At 40.5% G+C, this 23,402-nt stretch overlaps 1 protein-coding gene and 1 non-coding gene across 8 annotated transcripts in view; one reads left to right on the top strand and one right to left on the bottom strand.

Moving 5' to 3' along the window:
• Nucleotides 1-6,547: 6,547 nt before the first annotated feature.
• Nucleotides 6,548-23,402, top strand: part of UNC13B (unc-13 homolog B) — a 233,267-nt gene continuing 216,412 nt past the window's right edge. For 3 of the 7 annotated variants that reach the window (XM_032308014.1, XM_032308013.1, XM_032308015.1), the window contains exon 1: nucleotides 6,583-6,962. In XM_032308014.1, the coding sequence (XP_032163905.1) occupies nucleotides 6,941-6,962 (22 nt within the window). In that variant the 5' untranslated portion in view covers nucleotides 6,583-6,940. Of the gene's footprint in view, nucleotides 6,963-23,402 lie in introns of all 7 variants that reach the window. The other 4 variants (XM_032308017.1, XM_032308012.1, XM_032308022.1 and 1 more) reach the window with 3 other exon arrangements.
• LOC116571203 lies at nucleotides 10,382-10,490 on the bottom strand. Its single transcript, XR_004277772.1, has one exon. It is a non-coding gene; the product is annotated as a U6 spliceosomal RNA (small nuclear RNA).

Below are 23,402 nucleotides of genomic sequence, written 5' to 3'. Positions count from 1 at the left end.
CAGTCTCTCTGCTGAGCAGGGACTCAGTTCCAGGATCCTGGGCCATCACCTGTGCTGAAGACAGACCTTAACCGGCTGAGTCACCTGGCAACCTGCAATTACTTTATTTTTTATTTTTTTTTCCTGCAACTACTTTAAAAATAAATAAAAACTTCATTTAGAAAATTAAGCAAAGGTCAAGAGGAGAATCTAGTAGAATTCTATAAATGCTTTCCAAGCAATGAATATGCTCAGTTGAATCACATGTTCATGGACTGATAGCAGTATTTAACAGTAGTTACTGTGAGAAAAGACAGATGAGATTCATAAGATCTCATTACAGATCAACATTAGTGCTTGAACATTTGCAGTTGATTCTAATAATACTTGAACCCCAACTAAGCAAAATGCATACTCTCCAAAAGAATTTCAACCTTCTCATTAGTAGACCTATTGTACCAAAAACTTGTATTCAATTATTATTGGTTTATTTTGAATGTTACTATTTATTTATTTATTTATTTAAAGATTTTATTTATTTATTTGACAGAGAACACAAGTAGGCAGAGAGGCAGGCAGAGAGAGAGGAGGAAGCAGGCTCCCTGCTGAGCAGAGAGCCCGATGCGGGACTCGATCCCAGGACCCTGAGATCATGACCTGAGCCGAAGGCAGCAGCTTAACCCACTGAGCCACCCAGGCGCCCTGAATGTTACTATTTAAAGAGTTGTTTTTTCTCTTGTTATACAAGTACCTATACAACAGCCTCAATTTTGCTTTTTTTGGCCTAAAACCTAAGTATTTACTAAATGGTCCTTTACAGAAGAAGTTTGCTGTTCTCTGCTCTAGACAATGCCTGGTACTAAAACTGCAAGAACACCCAGCAATTTCTTTTGCTTGTTTGCAAGTCTTGGATAATTTTTTCCAATAGCGAGAAACACACGTCCTTTCCTTCATGAAGTTTATATATTTACTAAGTTAACTATACCCTCCCCACTTATTAAGTATTCAAATAATTCTGAAACCTCCAGGTATGTATGCAAACAACCCATTTCTTCCTTCTAACCATGATCGTAGCACTTTTCATGGTCTGTCTATCCCCAGACTGTGCATTCTTTGAAGAAATGTCTTATTCCTCTTTGTGTCTGTAGCATGGTATGTAGTACTTGGTAGATGCTCAATAAATTTTTCTTTTATTTTTCAAAGATTTTATTTATTTATTTGACAGAGAGAGATCACAAGTAGGCAGAACAGGCAGAGAGAGAGGGAAGCCAACTCCCCACTGAGCAAAGAGCCCGATGTGGGGCTCAATGCCAGGACCCTAAGATCATGACCTGAGCGGAAGGCAGAGGCTTAACCCACTGAGCCACCCAAGTGCCCCTCAATAAATTTTTCTTGAATGCACTAACACTTACTTACATCTCTTGTAAGGTCTCTTTCTCTGATATTTATCTATTTGTATAGGATTACAGTGTTACTAATAAATAGATATCAAGTAAATATTTGATAGGAATGACTAAACTGATTTATAGGAATTCATTGAATTATTTGGCATTCTGATTTTCAGATTTCACTACTTAGATAATCCTGTACAAGTACCTTTTTGCACAGCTTTCCCCCCATTTATTTGAATTATTTTCATGGAATATATTCCCACAGTGGAATTTTATTCATTTGGTAGTATTTACCGAGTTCCAAATATGCTGGGCTAGGGGCACCTGGCTGGCTCAGTCAGTGGAGCACATGACTCTTGATCTTGGGGTCATGAGTTTGAGCCCCATGTTGGGTGTAGGGTTTACTTAAAAATAAAATCTTTAAGGGGCACCTGGGTGGCTCAGTGGGTTAAAGTCTCTGCCTTGGCTCAGGTCATGACCCCAGGGTCTTGGGATGGAGCCCTGCATCAGGCTCCCGGCTCAGTGGGGAGCCTGCTTCTCCCTCTCCCACTCCCTCTGCTTGTGTTTCCTCTCTTGCTGTCTCTCTCTCTCTGTCAAACAAATAAATAAATGAACATTTAAAAGAAAAAACGTTGTTTTAAAAATATTTTATTTATTTTCTGTCAGAGAGAGAGAGAACGCAAGCAGGGGGAGTGGCAAACAGAGGGAGAAGCAGGGTCCCTGCTGAGCAAGGAGCCAGGACGCTAAGATCATGACCTGAGCTGAAGGCAGATGCTTAATCGACTGAGCCACCCAGGTGTCCCTGTCCTAATCACTTTGACTAATGTCCAGTTTTATTTTTGACAATAACCAAGTCTAAAAACATTCTCATTCATTAATCCATTCATGTATTTAATTAGTCAACAGGTCTTTTTTGGGCATAATTACCAGATGTTGTGTTAGGTGTTAGGGGATAAAGATATAGAAAACAGGTCCTTTGTTGTTGAGGAGCTCTGTGTCTAAAGAAAGGATAGATATGCAATTATTTTTCAAGAAGATAAGATCTATAATGGAACAATATACAGGTAGTTTGGTTATTTTCTTGTTTTCCCTCTCTGACCATTTCTTTTCCATCTCATTTTCCTACTCCTTAAAAGTAGGTGTTCTCCATAAAAGACCTTTGTTCCTTTCTGAGTTTAAATAGTCTCCTAGCAACCATAGGGCTCTCAAACTCTTTGCAACTTACTCTTAAATACCTGTACAGGTTCAGTGATTCCATTTCTTTTTTCTTTCTTTTTTTTTTTTAAAGCATTTGTTTTTTTTTTTTTTGTTTGTTTGTTTTAAAGATTTTATTTATTTATTTGACAGAGATCACAAGAAGGCAGAGAGGCAGGCAGAGAGAGAGAGAGGAGAAAGCAGTCTCTCTGCTGAGCAGAGAGCCTGATGTGGGGCTTGATCCCAGAACCCTGGGATCATGACCTGAGCCGAAGGCAGAGGCTTTAACCCACTGAGCCACCCAGGGGCCCCCAGTGATTCCATTTCTTGATTTGATCATACAACTTATTCTCTGTATATGAAATACCCTTTCTTCCATATGTGCATGTTCAGTGCTGTCCATACATTGAGATCCACCTCCTCCACATGCTACTTCTCTCTTATGAAGCCTATCTTGATTCCTCCATAGCTTTTGCTGAATTTCTCCAGTTCTTTTTTTTTTTTTTTTTTTAAAGATTTTATTTATTTATTTGACAGAGAGAGATCACAAGTAGGCAGAGAGGCAGGCAGAGAGAGAGAGAGGGAAGCAGGCTCTCTGCTGAGCAGGGAGCCCGATGCGGGACTCGATCCCAGGACCCTGAGATCATGACCTGAGCCGAAGGCAGCGGCTTAACCCACTGAGCCACCCAGGCGCCCAATTTCTCCAGTTCTTAAGAGGCAATATAGCTGTGTGGCTAACTGAGCTCTGGTGAAAGATACAGTTGGGTTTGGATTCTAATTTTGCTTCATTTTCTTTATTTTAAAAGTGGGGATTATATCTTTATTGACTGGAAGATCTATCTCTAGCTTGGACTGCTTTCTCAGGGTTCAAGTCCACATTATCTATTTAGTGGGTACATATGACAATCTCAAGCCTAATGTATATGTCCAATAGGAAACGTTTCTCCCCAAACCTTGGTTTCCTCTCTATCAGTAAACTGTAGCATCATTCTTTCAGTCTACCCAACTTTAAAACTCTCTCTCCCTCCAATGGTTCACTACTAAAGAAATGATATTCTTATTCTTCTCTGTATTCACAATCATTGTGTGCCAAGTTCTATCACATTAGTTCTTTAACACTGACATATGTTAAAGGGATTTTTCTTTCTTATACCCCTCAGTTCCATACTCACTGCCCCAGTTAAGTTCTTCGCTCTTTCACAGTTCTTTCTTTCCCAACACCTTGTAAACCTTTTATGGATAGTAACTGTGCTTTGTTTGCTTTTGCATCCTCCCATTAAGACTGATCTAAAAGACACTTAATAAATATGTGTTAATTAGTTATTTATATTAAATTTCTCATTAGGCATTGGGAGATATTTTCTAAGAGATAGGGAACTTGGAGAAAGAGTGAACTTTTAATGGCCTTGGAGCATGACTTAAAGATAGTCATAAAGTTGGTAGATGGTTCCCCTGCATCAGGGTTCTAAGCTGGACCACTTCTTTCTTGCCTGAGGGCTCCCAAAAAAGGCAGCAACAGAGCCAAACTTAGGTATTTCGGTCTGAACCTCTTGAGATTCTTGGGTTCTCTTCACTACTTACTTTCCTTGTTCCCTCCCCCTTTCCTTCTCATTTCCTGGATTTCAGAGTCCTAGCTCTCAGCTACCTGCCAACTAAACCTGAAGTATGAATTCCATTCAAATGCTGAAGAACTTTCAAGTACTGTACTGGAAAAACTAATGAAGACTGTGCGGCATGGAGGACTGGTTTTCTATCCCTGTCTGAGTTGCTTCTGAAGGTACATTTACCTTGTTAATGAGTATAACTGGTGCCTGTCAATTGCCTAGAGGGCTAAAGACGTCATTGCGTTTTTCCTCTGAACATTAAAAAAAAAGATTTTATTAATTTGAAAGAGAGAGAGAGAGAGAGAGACAGAGAGAAAGCAGGAGCAGGGGGAGAGGCAGAGGGAGAGGGAGAGAGAGAAGCAGACTCCCTGCTGAGCGGGGATCCTGGTGTAGGGCTTGATTCCAGGACACTGAAATCATGAACTGAGCTGAAGGCAGACACTTAACTGAATGAATCACCCAGGTACCCCTTTTCTGAACTTTTAACTGGGAAACTGGGATTCCTCAGAGCTTACATCACAAACTTTAGACAGTGGCTCTTGCTCTGCTTACCTTCCCTTTACTTCCCGGTCACATTCCTACCTTCATGTCCACAATCTAAGTAACAACAAACATGTATTGGGCATTTTTGTATTTACTAGGTAATTTAAATGCATTTCCTCATTTAAATTTTAAAACCATCTTATAAAGCAGTTACTACTATTATTCTTTGGGAAATTGAGGCCATGTAGCTTGCCCAAGGTCAAAATATTAGAGCTAGAACTCAGATCCAGATGTGGTAGGCAGATTTTTAGGATGGTCCCCCAATGATGGCTGTCCCAGTGAGGCAGTTTCTGGTGGTATTCATGTCCTTGTGTAATCCCCTTGCCTTGAATGTGACTTGCTTCTGATGCAGAGAATACAGCAAAAATGAGGGGATGTCACTTCCGTGATTAAGCTAAAAAATAATGTGACTTCCATTTTGCTAAAAGACTTTATTGCCTTCTCCGCTTGTATGCTTTAAGCAAGCAGCCATGTGGGAAAGGCCCAATGAAAGGAACTGAGTGAGACAGGCCAACAGCCTAGGGGGAATTGAGTCCTGCCCACAATTACAGGAGTGAGCTTAGAAGTGGATGCTTTTTTAGTCAAGCTGGCACTTTGATAACAGTCTGTAAAAAACCTGAGTCAGAGGATCCAATCAAGCCATACTCAGATTCCTGACCCACAGAAACTGTGAGATAATGTTGTTTCATGCCACTAAGTTTTGGAGTAATTTGTTGCACAAAAATAGATAATATACCAGGTGGATCTGATTGGCTTCAAGGTTCATGCTCTCCTCAATTTTATAAAGGACAGCTGGGCTAGATAGCTAGGTAGCCCAACCTCCAGCATTCCGGAGAATGCCCATTATTTTGAGGGTCAGCATCTCTGTTAACAAGGCTGGCTCATTGGCCGTGGTGAAAATCTTTCTCCGGGAATTACTCCAAATTTGGATGAACACTGGAAGGATCAAGTATTCTTCATTGCATTTGCTACTGCTTGCTATTGCATTTGGAGTGTCACTCTCTCATAGCAACTATTTCACCGAGAGAAATCATATGATAGCTAGGTTTGCTTCGGGAGGGCAAAGACCCTGTTAGATTGACAGACCCTCCCTGGGACTGCAGGCAGAATTCCATGGAGCCAAGAGTTGCAAATGCTGAAATCTTAGTTGGCCTAATGAGGTCTTAGAAAGCATCTCCTCTAATGGTGCTCAGCCCTGGCATCACATTAGAATCACCTGGGGAGCTTTTAAAACATAGGATTCCTGAGCTATACCCCAAACCAATTAGATTAGAACTGTGGTGTGGAAGGGGTGTTGGATCTGTACGTTATACTATGTGTCTTCCGGTTTTCTGTTCTGGTCTTTTTCACGTCCTCACATTTGTCATCCTACCAGAGAAGTCCTAGCTTAAAATACTTACCGTCCCTCTATCCTTCATTCAGTAAATATTTACGGCCTCATTTCTATATACCAGGTACTACTACAGCCGTTGGAGATACAATGGCGTGCAAGAAAAAAAAGAACTGGTCTCCAAACATTTTACTTTAGTTCACTCAGTTATTTTACTTTTTTTTTTTGTAGTTGCTAATTAAAACATGTTTGTCTTGTGGTATGATCTTACTAAATTAGTACCCGTAGGGGTTCCGTCAGCTGTAATCAATAGAGTTAAGAAGTCGAACGGAAAATTCTTCAATGAAAAAAATCTTCTTGGTAGGAGGAGCAGAGGGTTTCAGTTACCTCCTCCTAGTGAGGAGAAGCCCCGCCCACTCTGTTCCACACTTAGTAGTGGGCGGAGCTGCCTTCATTCTTGAACTTAGGAAAGAGGAAGGAAACCCCGCCTCTTACGTGCTTATGGGAGGTGGGGTCGGTGGACTGGGCGTGAGTTGATTGGCTGGGAGGCGGAGCGCCACTGGTAGGCTCCTTCCAGACGCTCGCCGGGATCCCGGTGGAGCGAAAGGAGGGGGGTAGTCCCGGTAGCTCCTGCCTCCCAGCGATGGCGTCGTGGTGCCGCGCCCAGTCTCCTGCCTCCCCAACCGTACTCACAGCTATTGGGAGCCCAGTCAGACGGTGAGAATTGACGCGGGTCCGAGAGATCGGCGGGACACTGCCTGCCACCGGGACCATGAGGAGCGGTCAGACCTGTGGGGCCGATAGCGGGAGCGGCCGCGGCACCTGCTGAGAGGAAAGAGGGAGCGGCCGGGTGCGGCGGCGCGGCTGGGGTACGGCGGAAGCTCGCCGGTGCCTCGGCCATGTCACTGCTCTGTGTACGCGGTGAGTGTGGACTGGCGGGGAAGGGGGCGGGGGTCGTCGAGGGGTCCCCACACGCTTCCAGTGGGCGTGGGGTTACCACCTTTTCCAAACTTCACTTCCCGTTCGTGCCTCGGGGAGCGATTATGTTAACACATTGTAAACATTTAAAGAGGTTCTTTCCACCCTTTCTTGTTTTCCCTCACTCTCCTGTGGGGGACTGTTAACCTCTCCATTTCCGTGGCCCTGTGACGGAGTTGTTGGCCGGCAGGCCCAGATCCTATTAAACAGTGACTGGGGCTCTTTTCCAGTGAGAGTGGAATAGCTAGGAAACCGCGAATAGTTGGTGTCAACAGTGGGCAGTCTCCCTTCCTTTTCCCTGCACCGTGAAACTGCAGGCGGATTAGTAGAAGGTTCTTTTTATCGCTATTTAAACGCGATGTAGTACAGCTGTCACATCCCTTCTTCCAGTGTATTTCTTGGCTGGCACCCTCTGCTGCTTGTCTGGTTCCCTGCTTCTCTGTAGTGTAGGATAAGGTTATTCTAATATTCGACTTGGAAAGTTGTGTTGTCTTCTCTTCTTTTGGAGCAGAGCATAAGTCGTATTGACCTATATGTTTGTTTATGTATTAGCTTCTATCACAGTAATCAAAGGGCCTTTATTGCTTTTTCGCTGAGGTCGCTTGACCTATCTAAGAAGATATTTTAAGGCAAGAGCTTTGGGGGTTAAGATGAGGCAAGGTGCATGGATTAAGCTCTGTGAGGGTAGAGATTGTTTCTTACAGGTTTTTGTATTCTTGGTGCCTGACACAGGAGGTCAGTACTGGCTTTGAATAAATGCATGGGAGTACTGTGATTTTAGAGATTATCTGATTAGAAAAAGCAGGGCTTGGATTACCCATTGAATTTGATCTTGGACAATTGAAGTTACAGCCTATCATATCAGTGTTCAACAAGATGTAGGATAAGGTGGCTTGATGATGAGAGAAAAAATTTATCTGCAAGAGCCTTTTCCTGATACCCTTCACTGGATAGAGTTCATGTTTCTTTTGGCTCTGTGGATTAGAAGCATTGTTATTTGTGATTTCTTTGATGGGTGTTTCCCCCAGCTGCTGGCAGAGGGAACTGTTTTGCTCTGCTCTCTTCCACTGTTTTGTTAAATCTCCATTAACCCAAAATGGATTTGACTATTTTCAAGGCATTAGGAGGCAATTTTTTTTTCTTCATGGTTGATTTTTCATTAATGAGAATTTTGCTCTGCTTTTAGTAAGACATTTTCTCTAAGCAGCTGGGAATCTATTTATTCTTTTAGATCCCTGCTGTTGAGTAGCAGGATTTGGGAGGTTGGGTTTTGCAATGTCCCTTGGACAGTTTAAATCTTTTCTGCTGTACTGTATTATAGTGCTAGTCCTTATGAAAGACTGTTTAGGCAGCAACTCTATTAAACCAGAAATTCCAATTTAATTGCATTTAAATAACTTCAGAGAAGGAGCTGCTGCAGTTCTAATATTGGGCAACTATCATTGTCTAGAAATTCTATTTAGCTAACTTCTTTCTGTTTTCACATTATATTAGTCGAATCTCTCTTCTTTTGAACCTGGGGGATTAGAGATCAGCAGGTCATTATCTTTTGAATGGAAATCCTGAAGATTATTAATTACTGAAATAAGCAGGTACCTCATACAGAAGTATTCATATTAAATGCCCAAGTATCCATTCTGGGAGAACTTACAGAAATGGATCAAAATAAATCTTTCTGTCTCTTTTTTTTTTTTTTAAAATCTTTCTAAAATGATATTCTTGCATTATATTTTGACAGTTAGGAATGTTCATGTTATGAAAGAAGCCTGTGTAATATTGCAGAACTCACTATCAGTTCATCTTGGTGTAGAATTGAATTAGAAACGTTTCCCCTGTAGTCAAAGTTCAAACAGTAGTAGAAACTGGCGTAGAAATTGGCAAACTGGTATTTAATTATCTCCAGACATCTAAAGAAGTCAGTTTCGGGTGCTCCTCCTTGTGGGTAGAGAGTCTTAAAAAATGAAAACAAAACTTCATTCCAGAGGACAGAATTGGGACAAGTTGACCAGTGGTTGAAAATGATAAGAAACTCTACATCTCTTCTGAGAAGTACAAAATTACCAAAGGCACAGTATCATTGGAAGTCACTAGAAAAGGGGCACCCCAGTGGTTCAGTCGGTTTAACATCTCCCTTCTGCTCAGGTCATGGTCCCAGGGTTGTGGGATCAAGTCCTGCATTGGGCTTCCTGCTCAGTGGGGAGTCTACTTCTCCCTCTGCCCCTTCCCCAACTCATGGTCACATGCTTTCTCTCTCTCTCTCTCTCTCTCTCACTCAAAAATAAATAAAATCTTAAAAAAGTCAGTTTCTTGGTATAACCCTTTAATCATGTCTTTTTGCCTATGGGTTAAGGTTTCTTTTTTGGCCCTATATTTTTGCCTATCCTTATACAGATATTTAGCTATAGCACTAACTCTGCTCATTCCTGCCTCTGCACCACTGTTCTGCATTTGTACCCCCTGAAATATTCTTTTTTAATTTTCTGCTTATCAAAAATGTTTTCTTCCTTTCCCAGCATACAATCTACTTTTTTTGTTGTTGAAAAGTTCCCGAGTTCCTGTCCTCAGTGATCTTTTTCTCCTTTACACTTTTAAACTATAAATGCCTTTATTTATTTATTTATTTGTTTGTTTGTCTTCTGTGGTCTGTGGGTCTTTTTTTAAAAGTTATTATTAATTAATTTATTTTCAGAAAAACAGTATTCATTATTTTTTCACCACACCCAGTGCTCCATGCAATCCGTGCCCTCTATAATACCCACCACCTGGTACCCCAACCTCCCACCTGGCCACTTTAAACCCCTCAGATTAAATATAAGTTACTTATGGGCTGAACAGTACTACTAATTTGTCAATAAATTGTATACTGCTGGGCAACTTTTCTTTTACTGTTTATGGTGACGCAGACAAAGAAAATAATGACAGTGTTCACTTGGGGTATTTGATTCTAAGAGGCACATTGAGAAAGTATAATTTCTTCAGAGGAGAATCATTAGAATAATGAAGAGTGTAGAAAACATTTGAGGAATTGAGAGGTTTAGTTTTGAGATGATTTAAGAGGGGAAGTATCATAAGAGACGGAAATTGTTTTAAAAAACTTCATTGCAGGGGTGTCTCTCTGGCTCAGTCCATGAAGCATGCGACTCTTGACCTGGGGGTTGTGAGTTTGAGCCCCAAGTTGGGTGTAGAGATTACTTAAAAAACAAAAATAAAACTTCATTCCAGAAGGCAAATCTGGGGCAAGTTGACCAGTGATTGAAAATTATAAGAAACTCTACATGTGAAACTAATGATGCACTATATGTTGGCTAATTGAATTTAAATTTAAAAAAATTAGAAGAAATGATATTTACTTATTTATTTATTAATTAATTAAATATTTTACGAATTTGCGTGTCATCCTTGCGCAGGGGCCATGCTAATCTTCTCTGTATCATTCCAATTTTTTAGTATATGTGCTGCCGAAGTGAGCACAATTAATTAAATATTTTATTTATTGGTTTGACAGAGAGGGAGAGGGATGGAGAGAGGGAAACAAGCAGGGGGAGTAGGAGAGGGAGAAGCAGGTTTCCTGCCAAGCAGGGAGCCTCATATGGGTGTGTGGGGGGATTCCAGGACCCCGGGATCATGACCCGACCCAAAGGCAGACGATTAACGACTGAGCCACCCAGGCGCCCCGATTTTTAAAAATGTTTCTTTAAACTTTTGTTTGTTTGTTTTTTAAAGATTTTTTATTTATTACTTGACAGAGAGCGAGCGAGAGAGGGAACAGGAGCAGGGGCAGTGGGAGAGGGAGAAACAGGCTTCTTGTTTAGGATCCCGGGCTTCATTTGGAGGCTTGATGTGGGGTTGGATCCCAGGACCCTGGGATCATGACCTGAGCCAAAAGCAGATGCTTCTCGACTGAGCAACTCAGGCACCCCAAGAAATGATTTAATTTAAAGTAAGGAAAAACGTTAAATTAGAGCTGTTCTTAAAGGGAATGGACTACTTACGATTTTTTTTTAAAGAACATTTTAAGCAGAAACTGAATGAGTGGTAAGAATGTTCTAAAAGACATAGAGTGGGAGGTTGGACTTGATGAATTTTAAGAAACTGCCTTTTCATAGAATTCACTTAGTCTTTCTTTAAAAATTTGGCACAATTTTCTTCATACTACTGATATCTTTTTGCTTCCAAAAGGTCTAATACCACATGAGCAACTTGAGTAAAGGATTTTCTTTAACTTTTGGTGTCTTGGTATTTGTCAGTAGTTTTTCCCAATAAATTATAAGCATTTTGAGAATTGAGTCTTTCTATATGTATATGTATGTGTGTGTGTGTATATAAATAAATATATATATTTTAAGATTTTATTTATTCATTTGCGAGAGAGGGGGTACAAGTCTGGGTGGGGGGAAGAGAGGGAGTGGCAGAAGCAGACTCCTTGTTGAGCAGGGAGCCCCATGTGGGGCTCAATCCCAGGACTCCGACTTCCTGACTGGAGCTGAGGGCAGATGCTTCCTACTGAGCCACCTAGGCACCCCTAAATCATTCTTTTCAGTGGTTGCAGAGAATTCCGTGTGTAATTCCATACACATTAATAAGCATACATAATTTAGCCAGTTTTATATTGATGAACAGTAATAAATTTTTTTATTTTGCTGTTATAACAATGCTACCATGAACATCCTTGTGGATAGTTTTATTCTGTTTGGATATCTCTAATCAGTTTTCCACCTGGACTCTGGGTGTGGTTTGCTCATTGCTCTTTCCTTGGCATAATTACACTCAACTGACCTATTAGCAAATCAGATGCCTCAGCATCTTTCAGATAAGCATCCTCTATAGAGGCAGGTCCTTACCAGTAGGAAATATTTTATGCCTATCAAGAAGACAGAAGACCTCAGCTTTTGTTAAGTTTGACCTATGATTTCCATTTACTCTTTTTTTTTTAAGATTTTATTTATTTATCTGACAGATCACAACAAGTAGGCAGAGAGGCAAGCAGAGAGAGAGGGGGAAGCAGGCTCCCTGCTGAGCAGAGAGTGTGATGTGGGGCTCGATCCCAGGACCCTGAGATCATGGAGATTTTATCCTGAGCTGAAGGCAGAGGCTTTAACCCACTGAGCCACCCAGGCGCCCCTGTACTCTTCTTTTTTAAAAATCATCTTTGTATTATATAAAAATTATTATTATTATTATTATTTTAAAAGATTTTATTTATTTATTTTAACGGACAGAGATCACAAGTAGGCAGAGAGGCAGGCAGAGCAAGAAGGGGAAGCAGGCTCCCTGCTGAGCAGAGAGCCAGATGCGGGGCTCAATCCCAGGACCCTGGGATCATGACCCGAGCCGGAAGGCAGAGGCTTTAACCTACTGAGCCACCCAGGCGCCCCTAAAAATTATTTTTCATATTGATACATGTACCCAGGGTTCATAGCAGCATTATCTACAATAACCAGATTATGAAAACAGCCCAAGTGTTCATCAGTTGGTAAGGGGGTAAAGAAGATGTGGTGTGAGGATGCCTGGGTGGCTCAGATGGTTAAACGCCTGCCTTTGGCTCAAGTCATGATCTCATGGGATCAGGTCACATATGGGGCTCCCTGCTCAGTGGGGAGCCTGCTTTATCCTCTGCCTCTCTCTGTTTCTCATGAATAAATAAATAAAATATTAAAACATATGTGATATGTGGGGCGCCCGGGTGGCTCAGCTGGTTAAGCGGCTGCCTTCAGCTCGGGTCATGATTCCAGGATCCTGGGATCGAGCCCCGGATCAGGCTCTCAGCAGAGAGCCTGCTTCTCTCTCTCCCCCTCTCCCTGCCACTCTGCTTACTTGTGCTCTCTCTCTAGCCGTCAAATAAACAAATAAAATATTAAAAAAAAAAACATATGTGATATGTACGTGTGCATGCACACACACAGTAGACTATTACTCAGCCATAAAAAAGAATGAAAACTTGGCATTTATAACAGCATGGATGGAGCCAGAGAGTATTATGCTAAGCAAAATAAGTCAGAGAAAGAAAAATACCATATGATTTCATTCAAATGTAAAATTTAAGAAACAAAACAAATAAGGAAAGGGGGGGAAGAAAAAGAGGCAAACCAAGAAATAGATTCCCAACTATACAGAACAAATGGTTACCAGAATGGAGGTGGGTGAGGGGGATGGGTAATATAGCTGATGGGGTTAAAGAGTTGGATTTATTGTGATGAGTACTGGGTGATGTACAGAAATACTGAATCTCTGTATAATATACCTTAAACTAATATTGCACTAGAATTTAAATAACTTTAAAAAATACATTTCCAAACATTTTTTTGCAAAATTATTTTCCATACTGAACATTAATTACTTGTGCTTTTAAACAATATCACTAGTGATGAGAATAATATCAAGTCATTTACATTGACTTGCCCATAGAAAAACTTATATTGGAGCACCTGGGTGGCTCAGTGGATTAAGCCTCTGCCTTCTGCTCAGGTCATGCATGATCTCAGGGTCCTGGGATGGAGCCCCTGCTGAGCAGAGAGCCTGTTTCCCCTCTCTCTCTGCCTGCTTGTGATTTCTCTTTGTGTAATAAATAAAATCTTAAAAAAAAAAGAAAAACTTGTATTTATCATCATTTATCTGTTACCTAATTAACTAAAAAAATACTACTGGGAAACTCTCTAGAAAGTGAATTCTGGGGGTGCCTGGGTGGCTCAGTTGGTTAAGCCTCTGCCTTCGGCTAAGGTCATGACCTCAGGGTCCTGGGGGAATCAAGCCCCAGGTAAGGCTCCCTGCTTATTGGGGAGTCTGCTTCACCCTCTCCCTCAAGCCCCTGCTAGTGCTCACTAGCATGTGCTCTCTTGTGTGCTCTTTCTCTCTCAAAAAAAAAAACAAAAAAACAAAAAAAAACTTAAAGGGAATTCTGATGGACATTCCGGACACATATTGATTGTAGGTCAGTTCTAGGCTGGGGAGACCTCAGATAAGTTTTGGTTTACTGCCTCTGTGGAAAGCCGGAAGAGTAATGAATTAATTTCTTTCTTTCAAAAAAAAAAAAAATTTCTTTCTTTCTTTTTCTTTCTTTCTTCCTTCCTTCCTCCCTTCCTTCCTTCCTTTATTTCTTTATTTCTTTTTTAAAAGATTTTATGTGTTTTTTTAAAGTAATCTTTATACCCAACATGGGGCTCAAACTCGCATCCCTGAGATCAAGAGTTGTTCTCTACTGACTGAACCAGCCAGGTGCCCCAGAAGAGTAATGATTTTAGAATTTTCAGGCACAAGAACAGATGATCAAGTATTTTCTTCACCTTATTTTTTCCCTAACATTGTCATCTGCCTTTGCTAACTCCTTGCTGCTCAGTTTCTATCCTATCATGGTTTGAGTAGTTAGTTCCTGTCCTTAAAAGCAGAGTTGCTGCTGTGTTCTTTTCACTTAGCTATGACATTAGGAAGTTGTGCCTTGTCTGAGCCAGGCAGGAGTGAAAGAGGAAAGGACCAGTTTCCTCTGCCATGGATAGCTGTTGGCATGAATTGATCTCTTCCTAAAAAGCAGTATATTCTGTAATTTCTTGGTTTGTAAAAGTGGGATTTCTGAAAGTTGTACTGTTTAGGCCAATAAGCTGAGTTTTTACCCTATTTTGTCTGTGCTATGTATTTCAGACTTTGATATGTAAATTTGTTTAAAGTTTGGGCTTTGACTCATTAGTAAATATTTGTTGAGTGCCTTCTCTCTGCCTGTTTATGATACATATCTGTATAGTAGATAAGAGCCCAAAGAATCTAAATGGGTTTTAAAACATCTGCTTTCTTCTTCTTCCTGTAAGCAGCCTGAGATGATCTCTGAAAATGGTTTGCTATTCCCTTGACCCAGAAAATCCTACAAAATCATGCAAATCAGGAGGTTTAAATCTTTGTATTCACTTTAGGTACACAGGTGAAACTGCCCAGGCCATCAAAGATATGCATATCTGAAAAGCCACCAAATACCTGAAGGGTCACTTGACTGAAGCATTGTGTGCCATTCTGTTTCTAGAATTGAGTTGGCAGGTGCGCCCAGGCCAAATAGTGCGGCTGGACACGCGGTTGGTGGTTACAAAAAAGTGCTGAATTTTTACTGCACATGCTTAAAAATGCAGAGAGTGATGCTGAACTTAAGGGTTTAGATGTAGATTCTCTGGTCATTGAGCATATCCAGGTGAACAAAGTCCTTAAGATTAGATAACAAACTTATAGAGTTCATGCTTCGGTTAACCCAACCATGAACTCTCCATGCCACACTGAGGTGATTCTTACTGAAAAGATCAGGTTGTTACTAAAGCAGAAGAGGAGGTTGCACAGAAGAAAAAAGATACCCCTGAAGAAATAAAAATTTATGGTCCAGGAGTAAATCAGCATAATAAATGCAAATAAAAGTTAAAACAAAACAAAAATGTCCTTTTTTTTTTTTTAAAGATTTTATTCATTTGTTTGACAGAGAGAGACATCACAAGTAGGCAGAGAGGCAGGCAGAAAGAGAGGGGGAAGCAGGCTCCCTGCTGAACAAAGAGCCCGGCACTACACGCGGGGCTTGATCCCAGGACCCTGAGATCAAGACCCAAGCCCAAGGCAGAGGCTTAACCCACTGAGCCACCCAGGCGCCCCCTCCTTTCTTAGATAAATCCAGAATTAGGACTAATAGGTGTGAACTAGGATAAGCAGAATAAGTTAAGTTCTTATTGGAGTGGGGAGATACTGCACTATTTTTACTAACATTCAAAGCAAGATTCTTTAAGTTTGGGGAATGTTTTAGACAGTCCAAGTCAGGGAAGATTTGCTATTTGTATATCAAACATTTTTAAAAATTGATTTATAGTGTATGTACAGAGAAGTACATAGGTCTTAAGTGTATGGCTCACTGAGGGGCACCTGGGTGGCTCAGTTGTTAAGTATCTGCCTTTGGCTTGCAGGTCATGATTCTGGGTCCTGGGATCCAGCCCCACATCTGGCGCCCTTCTTGGAGGGGAGCCCGATTCTCCCACTCCCACTCCCCTTGCTTGTGTTCCCTCTCTTACTGTCTCTCTTTCTGTCAAATAAATAGATAAAAATCTTTAAAAAAAAGTGTATGCCTCACTGAATTATTACAAAGTGAACATATTCACGTGACCATTACTTTGGTCAAGAAGTAGAACACTGCTAATACCTCAGAAGCCCATCTTAGCATTCCTGTCAGTTAGTATTTCCTCCCACTTTCCCAAAGCTATTTTTACCTGACTTTAATACCAGAGTAGTTTAGCTTGTTTTCTGTTTGTTTGTTTTTTTTTTTAAATAAACTGATTTTTTTTTTTTTTCAAAGATTTTATTTGTTTGACAGAGAGTGAACACAAGGGGGAGCAGGAGGAAGTGGGAGAAGCAGGCTCCCTGTCAAGCAGGGAGTCTGATGTGGGGCTCAGTCTTAGGACCCTGGGATCATGACCTGAGCTGAAGGTAGATACCTAATGAATGAGCCACCCAGGTGTCCCTAAACTTAATTTTTTAAAAAAGATTTTATTTTTAAGTAAACTCTATATCCACTGTGGGGCTCAAACTCACAACCCTGAGATCAGTTATTTTTTAAAAGCAGTTTTAGGTTCATAGCAAAACTGAGCATAAAGTTTTGCTTGTTTCTGAACTTTAAAAAAAATCAAAATAGAGGTATACCTGGGTGGCTGGCTCACTAGGTAGAGCACCTCTTGATCTTAAGGTTTGAGTTCAAGCCCCATATTGGTTATGGAGATTACGTAAAAATAAAATCCTTAAAAAATTAAAAGATAGAATTGACAAATTAACTTTTAATAAATGGAATTATACAGTATTTCTTTTGGACTGGCTTCTTTTGCCTAATAAGCTTGTCACATGTTTCCACTTGATGCATAGCTGTAGTTCACTGATTTTTAGTTGCTCTGTAGTATCTCATTATATGAATATACCACAGTTTATTTATATTTGGATATTTTTCCCCCATCTTAGCGTTTGTATTTTTTTTTTTTTTTAAAGATTTTATTTATTTATTTGACAGAGAGAAATCACAAGTAGATGGAGAGGGAGGCAGAGAGAGAGAGAGAGGGAAGCAGGCTCCCTGCTGAGCAGAGAGCCCGATGCGGGACCCGATCCCAGGACCCTGAGATCATGACCTGAGCCGAAGGCAGCGGCTTAAACCACTGAGCCACCCAGGCGCCCCATAGCGTTTGTATTTTTGGTCCTACCTTGTGTATATTTCTGTTGTGTGTATATATGATGTATTAAAATTTCTGGGTCATAAGTTATGGTTATGTTCAACTGTAGTTGATTACATGAAACAGTTTTCCAAAAATCTACCAATTTACTCTCCTGTAACTGTTTTCCTAATATTCATTTTTTTTTTTAAAAGATTTTATTTATTTGAGAGAGACAGAGCACAAGGGGCGAGGGGCAAGGACAGAGGGAGAGGGACAAGTAGACTCTCTGCCGAACAGGGAGTCCCAAGCGGGACTCAGTTCCAGGACCCTGAGATCATGACTGAGCCAGACGTTTAACTGACTGAGCTACCCAAATGCCCCTCTAATATTCATTATTTAGAAAAGAATTGAGGGGCGCTTGGGTGGCTCAATCATTGGAGTGGCCAAATCTTGATTTTGGCTCTGATCATGATCTCAGGGTGGTGAGATGAAGTTCCCACAGCAGGCCTTGCTCAGCAGGGAGTTTGCTTAAGAGTCTTTCCCTCTCCCTCTGCCTCTTCTCCTGCTTTTGTGTAAGTGGGCTTGCTCTTTCTCTTTCTCTCAAATAAATATTAAAAAAAAAAAAAAGAATTGAATGGCCCTTAATTCTCAGCATTTGGCCAGGTTATCAAATCATTTCATAGGCATTAGTACATAATTTTTACAAGTTAATCCTTCAGGCTTGATAAAATATATATTTATATATACATATATCTATTTTAATTTTTTTTTAATGACCTGAAGAGATCTATTATGCTTGAGATGTTTTCTCACATTTAAGACTAAAATTTTTGGCCAACAATTTATTGAAAAAAATGTTGAGTTAATGTTTATAATGTTGGATAAAGACAATAGCCAAGTCCCTGTACTTACTGACATTACATAGTTTTAAGAAGGAATACCATTTTTCTAAAGAGAGAAGTTATTCATTCAAGTGCTTATCAGCTTTGTATATGTCAGGCACCACTGGGCACACTGAGAATATAGAAATAGGTGAACAAGGTAAATGTGGTCTGTGCCATCACAGAGCTTACAGACATTATTATAGGCCTAATGAAGACCACTCGAAAATATGGGAAGGTGGTGAAGTAAAATAACACAAAGGACAAAACCCCCAAATCACTTAAAATCTCATCCCTCAATATTACTGTTATTTTGTTTGCTTTTTAAACTTACTGTGGAGAATTTAAAATATGTAAAAGTAGGTAGAACAGTGTAATGAACCTACAGGTTCCTGTCACTCAGCTTAAACATTTATCAGTTCTTATTTTTTTTAATAACTTCATCCAGTCTCCTTCCTTTATCTACTTGAAGCAAATCCATACACCACCCCTTCATCTGTAAATATTTCAGTATGTATCTCTAAAAGATAAGGATTTAAAAAACCTCCACAAAACCAGTATCACATTTTAGATAATCCTTAATTCCACCAAATATCCATTGTTTGAATTTGCAGTTTGTTCATAAGTGCTTTATGAACAAACATTAATTTGAGTGTTTGAATCAGGATCACTATAAAGTCTACACATTGCTTTTGGTTGATAGTTTTTTTTTTTTTAAAGATTTTATTTTATTTATTTGTCAGAGAGAGAGAGTGTGCCAGCGCGCACACACGCAGGCAGAGAGGCAGGCAGAGGCAGAGAGAGAAGCAAGTTCCCCCCTGAGCAAGGAGTCCGATAAGGGGCATGATCCCGGATCATGACCTGAGCTGAAGGTAGTGGCTTACCTGATTGAGCCACCCAGGTGTCCCTGATTGATAGTTCTTTTGTGTCTCTTAATCTTTAGGTTTCATCTCCATCTCTCCTATTCTCTTTTTTGTTCTTTTCAACTTCTTTGTTGAAGAAACTGTATCATTTGTCTTGTCCCCTAGTCTGTATTTTGCTCTTGTATCCCTATGGCAGAGTTTAACATGATCTTGAGTCTTAAACTATATACATTTACAGAAGCCTGGGTGGCTCAGTTATTTTTTAAGCATCTGTCTTGGGCTCAGGTCATGATCCCAGGGTCCTGAGATCAAGCCCTGCATCGGGCTCCTTGCTTAGCCGGGAGCCTGCTTCTCCTTCTCCTTCTGCCACTCTCCCTGCTTGTGCTCACTACCCCCTCCCAACCCCATGATTAAAAAAAAATCCTTTAGGGGTGTCTGGGTGGCTCAGTCGTTAAGCATCTGCCTTCGGCTTAGGTCATGATCCCACGGTCGTGGGATCATGACCCTCATCGGGTTCCCTGCTCAGTGGGAAGGCTGCTTCTCCCTCTTCCACTCCCCCTGCTTGTGTTCCCTCTCTCAATGTGTCTCTGTCAAATAAATAAATAAAATCTTTAAAATATATATATATATATTTCCTAGAATGTTGAAGTTAAAATTAGAGACTTGATCTTTCTTTCTGTTAAGGCTACTTCATGAGTAATGTTGGGTTGTTCATCAAAAGACTCAGAATGGTTGTCTGTCTGTCTGTCTCTCTCTTTTTTATTTTTGGTGATGTTGGTGCCTTTTGATGCTTAATGTCTAGTAAATTCATTAGGGGTTGCAAAATGGTGATAATCTAATTTAATAATTCCTTCATTTGTTAGGTAGAATATTTCAGTAAAGAGAAAATTCCCCAAGTATTTTTTAAAGATTTATTTATTTTAGAGTGTGTGACAGGGGGAGGGGTAGAGGAAGAAGGGGAGAGAAAGAGAGAAGCAGACTCCCCACTGAGCATGAAGCCTGACTTGGGGCTCAATCCCACAACTCAGAACATGACCTGAGCCTAAATCAAGAGTCGGGCACTCAACTTACTGAGCCACCCAAGTGCCCTTTTTCATATTTACTATTTATCCTCATATTTACTATTTAGCTACTCAGTGGGTTCTTACAGGAAAGTCAGGATAAATGCTTAGTTCTTTCCTTCTATTTATCGATTCACAAAATAGTGATTTGGTCTCCGCATTCTCTAACAGTAATTAATTAGTTGGTATTGCCTTCAGTACTATTTGAAGTCATAGATTTAAACATATTTCAGTCTATGTGGTTGTTCCTGATATGCAGATTGTTCATTTTTGCCACTAGGAGCTTCTTACTATTCATATTTTGATGTGTATCCTTTTGAGCACTCCTCCTCATACTGTTTGGCCACTCTCCCCACCACTTTGTTTTGAGCTCAATTTTCACATGCATTTTCTCATGTCAGTAATTTTTTTTTTTAAAGATTTTATTTGTTTAGGGCGCCTGGGTGGCTCAGTGGGTTAAGCTGCTGCCTTCGGCTCAGGTCATGATCTCGGGGTCCTGGGATCGAGTCCCACATCGGGCTCTCTGCTCAGCAGGGAGCCTGCTTCCCTCTATCTCTCTCTCTGCCTGCCTCTCCATCTACTTGTGATCTCTCTCTGTCAAATAAATAAATAAAATCTTTGGAAAAAAAAAAGATTTTATTTGTTTATTTGACAAAGAGAGAGATAGCCAGAGAGGGAGTGAAAGCAGGGGGTAGCGGGAGAGGGGGAGAGAGAGAAGCAGGCCTCCTGCTGAGCAGGGAGCCCCATGCAGGGCTCGATCCCAGGACACCCCCCCAATTATGAATGAACTGAAGGCAGATGCTTAATGACTGAGCCACGCAGGCGCCCCCACATGTCAGTAATTTTTTATTTTTTAATCTAGAAATAATTTCAGACTGCTAGAAAAGTTGCAAAAGTAAAAATAATAAGAACAACCAATTGGTGTAAGTTTCAGACAACATTGCTCTCTATTCCCTAAATACTTCATTGTATATTTCCTAAGAATAAAGATGGTCTCTGACATAACCACAGTAATCTTTCAGTAAATTTAGCACAATATTTAGTACAATAATTTTATTTAATCTGCCAGTTATATTCATTTTTGTCAATTGTCCCAGTTGTCAAATGTCCATTGTGACATTTTCCTTTTCCTGTATAGGATCCGGTCTAAGAGTTGGCTTTCCATTTAGTGGTCACATTTCTTCAGCCTCCTTTAATGCAGAACATTTCCATAGCCTTAAAACAATTTTTGTTTTGTAATATTGGCATTTTCTTTTGAAGAATACAGTCCTCTCCTTTTTTAGTAGAATGTTCATCATTTTTGGTTTGTCTGATGGTAAGCATCTGAATTGGAGTAGTTGATGTTGTGTCCTTCTCAGGGTATCAACATCAGAAAACACACATCATAACTCCTTTGTGAAATAAATTTTGATTTATTTTGGTTAAGTATTGTTTGACTTTTCTCTGGTGTCCTCTCTGTTCCCTGTAACTTATAAGCACCTTGTAGGAGATATTTAAAAGCCATTCAAATATTCTGCATAATAGGAGTGTTATAAGGACTAAATAGAACAGAGTCTGCTGGCTGGCTCAGTCAATAAAGCATGTGACTCTTGATCACAGGGTCATGAGTTCAAGCCCCATGTTGGGTGTGGAGCCTACTTAAAAAAAGAAATTAAGGGGCGGGGGTGCTTGGGTAGCTTAGTTGAGCATCTCCTTCCGTTCAGGTCATGATCCCAGAGTCCTGGGATTGAATCCCTGGTCAGGCTCCCTGCTCTCCCTTTGACCCCCTCATGTGCTTTCTCTCTCTTGCTTGCTCTCTAATAAAGGAATAAAATCTCAAAAAAAAAAAATAAGGACTAATTAGAACAATATCTATCCTAGTGACAGACAGTGTTATGCATATGGGTTTGTTAAATTTGAATCTGCCTGACATCGTGTAAGTATTGCTTTAGTGTATTTATTAATCTGGTGACTGTTAAGCTGGATTAAGTGGGGGAGAAATTAAAGACATTTAAATCATAGCAGTAGTAATTTAGATGGAATGTAAATTAAAATTTCTTGTTGAGATTTGAACCGTTGCAGAAAAGCTGTGAAACTCATTTTTCTAGGTCTCTTAAAAATAAGTCCCATTTTCTTCTGTGTACAGTACTTAGATGTAGCTGGTGTGGAAGAGGAAAGTTAGATAAACAGCTTTGCATTTCCTGCTTTGTTAAGATTCTTTGTGATTACTGAGAAATGGAGTAAAAATGTTGGCATATTATAGAATTTTTTGTCCAATTTAGCAAGGAATCTATTTCATTTTTCTATTTATCTTCAATAAAAATAGAATGTGCATTCTCATGTTGTCTCCAAAAGCAACTACCCACTGAGCATGTGAGAGAGGCCCCGGCATCAAAGGAAAAAAGTCATGAGGGCTCCTTTTTTGTGTTAGTGAACCCCAGAGTGATAAAAAAAAATGTGGTCAAGATATAACAGGAACAAGTTTGTGTTATTGTGTATGGATACAAACTCTTTTCTCCTGAAAAAATGTTATAAATTAGGAAAGGCAGTTCTGAGCCTTTAGGAAATACAGATTTCTGTGAAAGGCCTGTTTTGTTTTCTATTACTGCTTTTGTGGGTTCTGTTTCCGTGCAGTAGGTACTTACTTGGACTGGAGAACACATAGGCCTTTGGATTGTGTTTGGCTGTTAATTTTCTCTTGGAACTGTTTGGTTTATTAAATTTTTTACTTTATTAATTTTTAAAAAAATTTTATTTAGAGCTCTAGTGGAGGGGAGGGGCAGAGGGAAAAAATCTCAAGTAGATTCCATCCTGCCCCAGGTGGGGCCCCCAGTGGGGTCCTGGGTGGGGTGGTCCCCTGGTGGGGTGGGGTGGTCCCCAGGTCGGGTGGGTCAGGGGCATGGTGGCCAGGTAGGGGCTGGGGCAGGGCAGGGGGTTGGGGGGGTGGGGGGGCAGAGGGGGTCAGGGCGTGGGACTGGGCCCCAGAAGGGGTGGGGTGGGATAGGGTGGAGGTCGATTTCACCATCCAGAAGATCACAACCTGAGCCAGATGTCTAACCTGCTGAGCCACCCAGGCATCCTGGCTTTATTAATTTTTACAGCGTTTTATTGTGAGTGATGTTGAGAAGAAAGGCTAGAGGACAGTGAATGAGGAAGATCTGCCTAGAAGCTAAGGAGGGACTAGTAGTTGAACAATGGGAAGGTAGTTGCTTTTATATGTGATTAAAGGGGAGATAAAAATGATTTAATCAAAGGGCTAGTCACTTAAATGATTTCTATTATGATTCAGATTTATAGGGCTTTCATTTACAGAAAGATAAAGGAAATCTGCTAAGGAGAAGGGGGTAAGTGATACAGATAGAGATGTCTATGTCTACCTCATTTCAGTCATCCACACCCATGATCACATCATAAAGCATGTCACTCCTTGGAATGGCATTCTGCTTTTGGAATC

The sequence above is a fragment of the Mustela erminea genome, chromosome 12, assembly GCF_009829155.1.
Source record: "Mustela erminea isolate mMusErm1 chromosome 12, mMusErm1.Pri, whole genome shotgun sequence".
Taxonomy (NCBI): domain Eukaryota; kingdom Metazoa; phylum Chordata; class Mammalia; order Carnivora; family Mustelidae; genus Mustela; species Mustela erminea.
Note: the sequence above shows the minus strand (reverse complement) of the source record. Positions and strands in the feature narration are given on the sequence as shown.